We start from the raw sequence: 10,217 nt of genomic DNA, 5'->3' as shown, positions 1-10,217 counted from the left end.
CCCATGCCCCAGCATACCTGTGAGGCCAGAAGCCAGGCCTGGGCTTTCTGCCCTTCCCAGCTTGAGATGGGGACCAAGGGAGGAAACCGGCCCAGAGAGGCACAGCCCACCAAGGCGCCCGGGGTTGGGGTTTCCAAACCTAGGTTGGCATGACCCTGGATGACCTACGCAGGAAGATCTGGATTTCTGGGCTCCGAACAGGGTGGGCACTGTGGGAGGAGCTCCCAGGGCCAGGCAAGGCTGGGGGTGTGGGCAATAAGAGGTGTCTCTTGAGGGGTTTGTCTGGGGTCAAGGGAGGACTCGGCCAGCTGGGGGGGGCCTTGCCTGCAGCCGGCAGGGCCTGGCCGAGTCCCTGTGGGCAGCCCGTGGCCGTGCCGGCATGTAGGGAATGTCCCCAAGAGAAGCCTGGGCTTTCCTTCAGGGCAGCCAGGGGCGTGGGTGGGGACGCGGCGGGGGCGCTGCGTGCATGGAGAGCTGGGGCCGCAGCGCCTGGACAGGGGCCCTCTGTCCGCGGATCCTGCCCTGCCCTGCCGCCCCGGTGCTGGGGCTCCTTGGAACGCGGGTCACTGAGCAGCAGGGCAGCGGGCCGGCCGCTCGGGGGCCTTTGGGGGGCAGCGGCCCCTGGGGGCGGCAGGCTGCGAGGCCTCAGGGACACCGCGGAGCTGCCGTCGTGGGGGTCTGTCGGCCACCGGGCCAGCGCCTTCCAGGCGGGCTCAGCCACAGGGCCACCTCCTCGGCGCAGCCCCGCCACTCGGCAGCGGGGTCCCTGGGGCCGGTCGGCGGCGGGGCGCGGGGCTTCGGGGGGTGTCCGGGAGGGGGCGGCTGGCGGCGGGAGGCGGGGGGCGCGCGCGGAGCCGCGTGCGGGACGGGGCGGGGCCCGGCGGCGCTGACGTCAGCCCGCCTATAAAGCGGCGCGCGCGGCAGGGCCGGCTTTGTGGAGCGCTGCGGCGGGGAGGCGCGGGCAGGCGCGGGCAGGCGCGGCCGAACAAAGGAGCCGCGCGTCGCGGGCAGGCGCGGGCAGGCGCGGGGAGCGGGCGCCGCAGCCGCCGCGGCCACCGCGGGCACCGCCAGCAGGTCCCGGGCAGCGCCGGGCAGCGCCGCGCAGCCATGGCCGCCAACGGCACGGCCCCCGAGGCGGTGCAGATCCAGTTCGGCCTCATCAACTACGGCAACAAGTACCTGACGGCCGAGGCGTTCGGCTTCAAGGTGAACGCGTCGGCCAGCAGCCTGAAGAAGAAGCAGATCTGGACGCTGGAGCAGCCGCCCGACGAGGCGGGCAGCGCGGCCGTGTGCCTGCGCAGCCACCTGGGCCGTTACCTGGCGGCCGACAAGGACGGCAACGTGAGCTGCGAGCGCGAGGCGCCCGACGCCGACTGCCGCTTCCTCATCGTGGCGCACGACGACGGCCGCTGGTCGCTGCAGTCCGAGGCGCACCGGCGCTACTTCGGCGGCACCGAGGACCGCCTGTCGTGCTTCGCGCAGAGCGTGTCGCCCGCCGAGAAGTGGAGCGTGCACATCGCCATGCACCCGCAGGTCAACATCTACAGCCTGACCCGCAAGCGCTACGCGCACCTGAGCGCGCGGCCGGCCGAGGAGATCGCCGTGGACCGCGACGTGCCCTGGGGCGTCGACTCGCTCATCACGCTCGCCTTCCAGGACCAGCGCTACAGCGTGCAGACGGCCGACCACCGCTTCCTGCGCCACGACGGCCGCCTCGTGGCGCGCCCCGAGCCCGCCACCGGCTACACGCTCGAGTTCCGCTCCGGCAAGGTGGCCTTCCGCGACTGCGAGGGCCGCTACCTGGCGCCGTCGGGCCCCAGCGGCACGCTCAAGGCCGGCAAGGCCACCAAGGTGGGCAAGGACGAGCTGTTCGCGCTGGAGCAGAGCTGCGCCCAGGTCGTGCTGCAGGCGGCCAACGAGAGGAACGTGTCCACGCGCCAGGGTGAGTGCGGGGCGGGAGGGGGGACACAAAGCGCCCGCCTGCGCGGCCAGCGCCGCCGCTGCCGCCTTCCCGGAGGCGGGTCCTCGGGGGCGCGCGCGCTGGGCGGGGAGGGGGCGCCGCGCGGCGGGGCCGACCTCGGGGCCACCTCCCCCTCCCCCACCCGGGCGCTCTGTGCCCACTCCGGGTCGTCTCCCTCCCGCGTCCTGCACGCGCGGGTCCCACGGATCGGCCCCAGCCCTTTGGGGAGGGGGCGCTGTGTGTGTGTGCGCGCGCGCCCGCCTTTCTCCGCTCCCGACCTCGGGCTGCGGGCTTTTCTCTCGCGACTGGGGAGGGGGCGGCTGGCGAGCCCTGCGAGGCGCTCCTCCACCTCCTCCCGCCGCGGTCGGGGTGGGCTGGTGCCGGGGGTCGCCCCGCGAATCCGCCCTGCCCCCTCCGCGTCCGCCCCGCGCCCGAGGCCGCGGCCTTTGTGAGCAGGGGGGCGGGTCGCCTCGCCTGGGCCCTCCCTCGCCCCCTTTGTCCTGCTCGGCCTCTGCAGATGGGGAAACCAGATGCGGCGGGGCGGGGGAGGGGCGGCTGTAGCGCCCCCACCCCGGAGCAGGAGCCTAACCCCGCCTGGCCCTCCGCCGCTCGGTCCCTAGGGCCGGCGCCGGGCCGGGGGGCTCCCTTGGAGGCGGCCTCCCGTGGCGCCGGACCCGGGACTGGCGAGGCGCCGCTGGCGGTCCGCCAGGCACCCCGCCCTGCGCCTGCCGCGCGCGCCTCTCCGCCGGGTGCGCTCTGCTCGACGGGCGTTCGAGGGCGGCTTGGGCGCGAACCCGAGACCCCAGCCCGGCTCCCTCGGGAAGCTCTTGCCCTAGCGTGAACCCGTCCCCAAGGGCTCTCTCTCCGGGAACAATTGGTTTGCAACGCGATCCCGCCCGCCGGGGCCTCCAGCCGGCAGAGCTGTTTCCGACCGGCCCGCGCTTCGGCAGTGGGCGCCCCCACCCCCACTTTCTTCCTGGCTTGCGCGCCCTTCCTTTGCAAAGCCCCGGCTTGTGGGGGGCTGGCTGGGGGCCCCTGCTGAGGTGTGAGTGGCAGATGAATACAGCCCGTGTCCTTGAGGCCTTGGCTGAGGCCAGGAAGAGATGGAGGGAGGCTGGGGTCCGCAGCTGTAGTGGAGAGGGTTGGGGTTTCCCAGGAGGACACTGGGAGGCCTGGGGGGAGGGTACGGCACATGCCAGGGCCCTGAGGCGGGACGCAGGTGCCAGGGGCTCCCCGCGGCCCGGGCTGCCCGCACAGTGGGGTTCCCCTGGGGAGAGGGCAGGCACCGGTGGCTGTGGCCCCTGGGGCTGGGGGCAGGAGCCACTTGGGGCGAGCCCGGGCAGTGCCTCTTCTCTCGGAAGGCTTGTTCAGCTCCTGGTGGTGACTCAGGCTGAGGGGGCAGGAGGGGCAGGAAACAGGAGCCCAGGGGTGTTGGCTCATCCACAGAGTCCGAAGGGATGGGAGTGGGGAGGGGACCCTTTGGGCGGAGCCCAGGGCCCTGCCTTCGTCCCTTGCCCCACCCACCCACCCCTCCACCTTGGGGACCACGGGCGGGCCTGGGGAGGGGGCGTGTCTGCTGGGGCCATTTTGGACAGGCCTGCGTGGCAAGGAGGCGGTGCTCGCTGCCCGACACATGCTGGGAAAGTCAGGCCAGAGAGGCGGAGGGTCCTGGAGCACAGCCTACCGTGCTGGGGGGATGTGAGTCATCCTTGCAGGCCTGTTCCCATTGGGTGGGTGGGTGGGGCAAGGGCCCTGCAGCCTGCGGCCGGCTTACCTCCTGTGAGTGTGCTGGCTTTGTCTGGTGCCCAGAGGGTCTCCTGCCCGTCAGAACCCTCTCCAAGGCCCTGGCTCCAGCCAGACCACCTGCCCTCTATCCATGGCTCCTTGGTGGGGGTGCAGGAAGAGAGATGGGGGGGTGGGCCAGCTGGGGGACAGGGATAGGAGGTTTGGGTCCTCCCCAAGTGGGACCTGGGAATGGGGCTGCTGTAAGGAACGTTCTGGAAGCTGGGGGCCTGGTGTGGGGGTGGGGAGGACAGGAGTCCAGTTTCCCCCAGGCTCTGGCAGGGGTGGGAAGTGCCATGGGCCCCCAGGCCACGTGGGCCTGTGACTCAGGTTTTCTGGGTTGCCAGTAAGGGGAAGAAAAATCCCAGTGAAAGCCTGGTTCCCAGGGAAACAGGGCCCTAATTAGAGGCTCCAAGGCCAAGTGGGGCCCTGCCTGCCTGGGCAGGGGCTTGGAGCCCCGTTGGCCGGTTGTCCTCTCATGTACACACTGCTTGCTTGCAGCGGTGGAAGGACCTGCAGTGGCAGGGACCCTCCTGACAGGTAGGGAAACTGAGGCAGTGTGAGGAAGCCACTGGTCTGGATCTTGACATTCGAGCAGTTGGGCATTGAACATGCCAGGCAGCTGGGGTCTGCCGGCATCCCTGGCAGGGGGTGGCACAGTGTTTGTCTCTCCATGGCACAGTCAGTGGCTGCCCTGGTGAGCAGCCGGAAGTCTGCCTTTGGACTGAGCCAGCTCCCTGATTGCCCACCATGTCCAGGACGTGGCCCCGCTGCCCTGGTGAGCAGCCGGAAGTCTGCCTTTGGACTGAGCCAGTTCCCTGATTGCCCACCATGTCCAGGACGTGGCCCCACCTGGACCTCAGTTGAGGCCGCCCATGTGGGCAGCAGAGCCAGGAGCTGCAGCAGGTGCCCTCCGGGGAGGCCTGCCCTGCCCCGCCCCGGGAGCCTCATTTGGCTGCCCCCTTGCCCCTCATCAGTCCTTGGGCAGCTGGTGAGCTCTGGGCACCAGGAGGGGCCCTGGCTGTGCTGGTCTTTGCCTCCCTTTAAGCACTCTGCCGACCCTTCTGCCACAGGGGACCCAGGGGTCTTCTTCCCTTGTTGTTCATGGGAGGTTTGCCAGGGCCCTGGGGCAAGGTGGCCCGCCTGGCTGCTGGCTCAGCACTGCAGGTGGCTGTGGGGGTGGCATCCTAGTGGCCTGAGCTGTGCCTTGGGAAGGAAGTGGTGGCCTGAGCCTGACTCCCCAGCAGCGTCTCGGGGTGCCCCCAGACCCTGAGGGCCTACCTGTGGTGCTGTGCATGACAGCATCGGTGGGTGAGGGAAAGGAGGGTCTGTCCCCGCCTTCTCCCAGAGTCATTGGCACCCCTTGCTTTCTTGGGGTGACTTTAGGCAAGGATCTGGCGCGGCCTGGCCTCAGCTGCTTGCTTTGTGAGGCAGGCAGGGCGTACTGGGGGGTCCTTTGAGATGGGTGTGTTAGAGTTGAGCGTGAGCCCTTGCAGAGCAGGCTCTGCCCCCAGCAGCCTCTCTCACCCGTACAGGAAACTTACCATTCAGGACTGCAGTCCGTGCTGGTGGCAGGTGCCCAGATGGGCATAGGAGGCCAAGCTCTGCCCGTGGGCAGCCAGCAGAGCCAGAGCTGGTGCCAGGGGTGTTTTGGGGGGAAGGTGACCGGGTTCTGTGGGGAGTAGAGGCCCCGCCCTGGGTTTCAATATGTGTGTGTGGGGTTTGTGTGTGCACACACACGGATGTGCAGGCCCACGTGACTGCAGAGAATAGCTCCTGTGGGGGCTGCGTGGAGGGATCACGCCATGACACAGGAGACTGGTGAGCGTTGGCGAGTGCAGGGCTGTGGCAAGGCACGTGTGTTCGGGGAGCAAAAATACCCAGGGAAAGGGCAGTCGGGGGGGTGAGGGTGGCATGTCTTTGAAGTTTTTTGGAAGGGCTCCTGGCACCCACAGAGGCAGGAAGTGATGAAGTGTTCTGTGCCTGCTAGCGCCTGGCTCTGGTGTTTCGGGTGGATGTGGGGCACAGCCCTCCCATCGCGGTGCCCACGCCCACAGCGCCCCTACATCTGTGATCCAGATGATGCTGCCCCAGGCCGAGCCTCCCCCGCCTGGCACACTTGCGGCCCCTGTGGTGGCTAGTATGTGAGGGCAGAGCGGTGGCGGGCAGCCTGGGGACACAGCTCTCTCTCCCCAGGGATGGACCTGTCGGCCAATCAGGACGAGGAGACGGACCAGGAGACCTTCCAGTTGGAGATCGACCGTGACACCAAAAAGTGCGCCTTCCGCACCCACACGGGCAAGTACTGGACGCTGACGGCCACTGGGGGCGTGCAGTCCACCGCGTCCACCAAGTGAGTGCCCCCCCGCCACCTGCTGGGTGCGCCCCCAGCACGCACACCTGGTGCGGCCCCTCCCAACCCTGCTCTGGCGCCCTCCACCCCTCCTCCCAGGAATGCTAGCTGCTACTTCGACATCGAGTGGCGCGACCGCCGCATCACCCTGAGGGCCTCCAATGGCAAGTTTGTGACTGCCAAGAAGAACGGGCAGCTGGCCGCCTCCGTGGAGACAGCAGGTAGCCTGGGGGGCTCGCAGGCACCACCGACCCTGCCTGTTCTCCCACCTGTCATGAGGCTCATGGCGCCCCCCATCCTCTCCTCCCCAGGGGATGCCGAGCTCTTCCTCATGAAACTCATCAACCGGCCCATCATTGTGCTGCGTGGGGAGCACGGTTTCATCGGCTGTCGGAAAGTCACGGGCACCCTGGACGCCAACCGCTCTAACTACGATGTCTTCCAGCTGGAGTTCAATGATGGCGCGTACAACATCAAAGGCAGGTCCCCGTCCTGTCCCCTCATCCCCGGGGCGGGTGGTGCTGCTGGGCAGGGAGGGAGGACTCTTGGGGGAGGGGCTGGATTCAGTGCTGCAGGGTGGGAGGCCGGGCCCACCCTGAGCAGCCTGGGCTCCCCTCGCAGACTCCACGGGCAAGTACTGGACGGTGGGCAGCGACTCCTCGGTCACCAGCAGCAGCGACAGCCCTGTGGATTTCTTCTTCGAGTTCTGTGACTACAACAAGGTGGCCATCAAGGCGGGCGGGCGCTACCTGAAGGGGGACCATGCAGGTGTCCTCAAGGCCTGTGCCGACGCCGTGGACCCCGCCTCCCTGTGGGAGTACTAGGGCCCCCCACCCAGGGGCCTCCTCCAGACCCACCCTCCTGCCAACTCCCTTCCCCAGGTTGAGGAGCCCCTTGCCTTTCAAACTGGAACCCCCAGAGAGAACAGTGCCCCCACCTGCTGCTCCCTGTGTACCCGCCCCGCCTCTGTTTCTCTGGTCCTCTGCCGCGGGCGGGGCCGGCATCTCTTCCTTCTGACCTCAGTCCTCTCTGAGCCTTAGTTCCCTGGAGTGGGATGCCCTCCCCTCCTGAGCCCCCAGGCCTGGCGGGGCCCAAAACTGGAATGGGGAGCCCTCCCTAGCCACACGCGCTCTCGGCCCCCTGGCCTGTGGGCAGCATGGGGGGGTGCCTCCAGGTGGGGCAGAGCATAGCCCCTCCCCCTGCACAGGCCCGGCTTGGTCCTGTGGGTGCCCGCCGCATATCCTGGGTGCTGGGGCTTGGGGGGGAGCCCCTTGCTCCCCCTCTCATTTCACCCTGGCCTGACTGGAAGCGGAGAATGACCAAATCAGTATTTTTTTTTAAGTGATGTGTTACCCTTGGAGGTGCCCTGGGGAAACCCAACTGTAGGGGTGAGTGGTGGGCGGCGGGTCCTGAGCACTCGCCTCGCCCTCCGTGCTCTGCCTCCTCCTCCCATTCTGGGGCCCGTCCAGCCCTAGCCAGAGCCCTGCCTGGATTGGTGCTCCACCACTCTGACTGGACCCGTGGGGGACTCCGGGGTGGGGTGAGGCTGGGAGTCCCAGAGCTCATCTCTGCCCTGCCTGTTGCCCCTCTAACCCTACCCCACCCCCAATGCCCTGCATCTCACTTTGGGTGTCTTGGCCTTTTATTTTTTCTAAGTGTCATTTGTATAACTCCAAATGCCCATGATAGTTAGCATCAAACTGGAAAGAGCAAAATAAAATACAGCCAATTGGCAGCTACTCTGTGTGTATGGGGGCAGGGGTAGAGTGCCCCTGCCCTGAGCTGGGGAGTATGACAGTGGGGGCGGGGGGATGTCCCTGCACCTCTGGTGGCTGTGGCCTGTGATCCTTGTTGCACAGGGGCTCCTGGATTAGGGAACTAAGAGGGTGGGATGGAAGGGCCTCAGGCAGTCCGGGAGAAGCTTGGACGGGAGCCCAAGCCTTAGGAACTTTCTGGAGTTCCCAGAGCCTACAGAAGATGGAGCCCAGGCCAGCTGATCATGTTGCTGTGCTCGCTCCTAGAGGATTCCCAAGGCCAGAGACCCTAGGAGATGGCCCCAGGCCAGGAGGGAAGGGGCGGAGCTGACTGCTGGACGGTGTTGATTGGCTGCTGCTGATGCAATGGAGAGACCCTCGCTGTGATTCGTAGCCCCTGGGGGCTGGGGTCTGGAGATTGACAGAGGCAGATGGCCACCACAAAAGGATGCAGGGTCCCCAGCAGGCTGCCCCCAGCCACATTACAGCCCTTCTTGAAGCCAGGAAAATCTCAATGACAGATGGATGCCTGAGGCCCAGCACCTTAACCTGGGGGAGAGGGCAGCCTGGCAGCACCTATACCTCACCCAGGAGCCCTGACCCTGGGGCCAGGTGCTAACTGAATTTGGTTCCTTCTGCAGGCCCCAGTGTGCCTGGTTACCTGGGCAAGCATGCAGTCATGCGGGAATGAGGTCTGGTTGGAGGAGTCGGTCGACTTGGTCCACGCGGGGACAGCAACCGGGGCTGCCCAGGGTGCAGACAGCAGAGCAGTCCCTCCGTGTTGAGGAGGTGGGACAGGGCAGCGTGGGCTGGGGCCCTGCTCTAGCCCTGGCTATTCCCACTAGTAGAGTGGGGACAGCTGGGAAGGGGGCACCACCGGCCACTCCACCTGGACCCTCGTGGGCCAGCCCGGCCTCCGTGTGTCCACTTGAGCAATGGGCAGTTGAGTTCTGGTGTCCCTGGTTTGGAGCGACAGGTGTCTGCATGGGGGAGGGGCTGTGAAAGGAGCAGAGCAGAGCAGATGGGGCCTCTGAGACAGGAAGGGGTCTGTCCCAGGGTGCCAGGGCCCAGGATTTGTCCTGTAACCCGAGACCCTGAGTGACAATCCCTGGGACCCAGGCCTGACAGCAGCAGGTGAGAGGTGGAGGGAGGAGGGAAGCCATGGTCCAGGGCAAGGGCTGGGCCGCTGTTGGCACCGCAGAGTCTGCACCGTATGCAAACAAGGCAGGAAATCAAAGGGACCCAAGAGGCACCAGAAGGAGTGAACCAGTGGACAGATGGCTGTTACTCTGTCCTGCCTTTGGAATGAATGAATGAATCCTCGACATGGAACACACGTGATGGTATAAAGAAGGCTGTGTGTAATGGGGCCATGCCAGAAACAGACGAGCACTCAAGGCCCCAAGTGAAACGGGGAGAGAGGGCTGAGAAACCCAGGATCCCCTTCCCCACCTGCCCTTCCTCCCAGGGCTGGGCTGAGCTGGAGCCAGGAGCTCCATCCAGGTCTCCCTGTGGGTGGCAGGGGCCCCAGCCCTTAGTCCTAGCCACCGACTGAGCTGTGGAAGTGGAAGTGGAAGCAGCTGGGCACTCCACTCGCACTCCCATGTGGGAAGTGGGCACCTCACGGGTGACTTAGCCTGCCTCTTGGTAATGTGTGTTTGTCTCATGGGACTGTCCTCCAGGTCCAAGTGCATGGGAACCACTGTGGGGATTTCTGCCCTGAGTGCTCAGGACACAGTGTTTGTCCCTTGTCCCAACTCATGGCTCCTGGGAGACAAAATTTGCTTATCTTTATTGGAAAGTCGGATTTATACAGAGAAGGAGAGAAGGATTTTCCGTCTGTTGGGTTCACTTCCCAAGTGGCTGCAACAGCTGGAGCTGAGCCAATCTGAAGCCAGGAACCTCCCCCAGGTCTCCCACACGGGTGCAGGGTCCCAAGGCTTTGGGCCGTCCTCGACTGCTTTCCCAGGCTACAGGCAGGGAGCTGGATGGGAACTGGAGCAGCTGGGATATGAACTGGCACCTGTATGCAACCCCAGTGCATACAAGACAAGGATTTCAGCTGCTAGGCCACTGCACTGGGACCCTGCTGGGCGATGAGACGTAGTTCTGCAAACGCAGTTCCTCCATGCCTGCAGACAGTGCCCAGGGTGGGAATGCTGGCCAGAGGTCACTGTGACCTGAGGACCCACCCTGCCCTATGTTCACAGCCGTGGTCACCACCAGGCCCCCCCACTAGGCTGTGGTAGCCCTTGAGCTGCCATGCGCGTGGCCTCTGGGGTGCTGCTGAGTGTGGGAACCCTTGTCCCCACACTGGGACCAGGCAGTGAAGTCACGGGCCGTGGCATGTACTGAGCTTCCAGGGTCA

At 66.4% G+C, this 10,217-nt stretch overlaps 1 protein-coding gene across 1 annotated transcript; it reads left to right on the top strand.

The window, feature by feature from the left end:
- Nucleotides 1–1,025: 1,025 nt before the first annotated feature.
- Nucleotides 1,026–7,830, top strand: FSCN1 (fascin actin-bundling protein 1). The gene is made up of 5 exons (XM_058680874.1): nt 1,026–1,942; nt 5,939–6,095; nt 6,195–6,316; nt 6,407–6,574; nt 6,717–7,830. Exons 1-5 carry the CDS (start codon nt 1,108–1,110, stop codon nt 6,917–6,919), a joined length of 1,485 nt encoding a protein of 494 aa, XP_058536857.1. The 5' UTR covers nt 1,026–1,107; the 3' UTR covers nt 6,920–7,830.
- The last annotated feature ends 2,387 nt before the right edge of the window (nt 7,831–10,217 follow it).

The sequence above is a fragment of the Ochotona princeps genome, chromosome 24, assembly GCF_030435755.1.
Source record: "Ochotona princeps isolate mOchPri1 chromosome 24, mOchPri1.hap1, whole genome shotgun sequence".
Classification (NCBI taxonomy): domain Eukaryota; kingdom Metazoa; phylum Chordata; class Mammalia; order Lagomorpha; family Ochotonidae; genus Ochotona; species Ochotona princeps.
The sequence above is the reverse complement of the archived record's forward strand: the minus strand, read 5'-3'. Positions and strand labels throughout refer to the sequence as shown.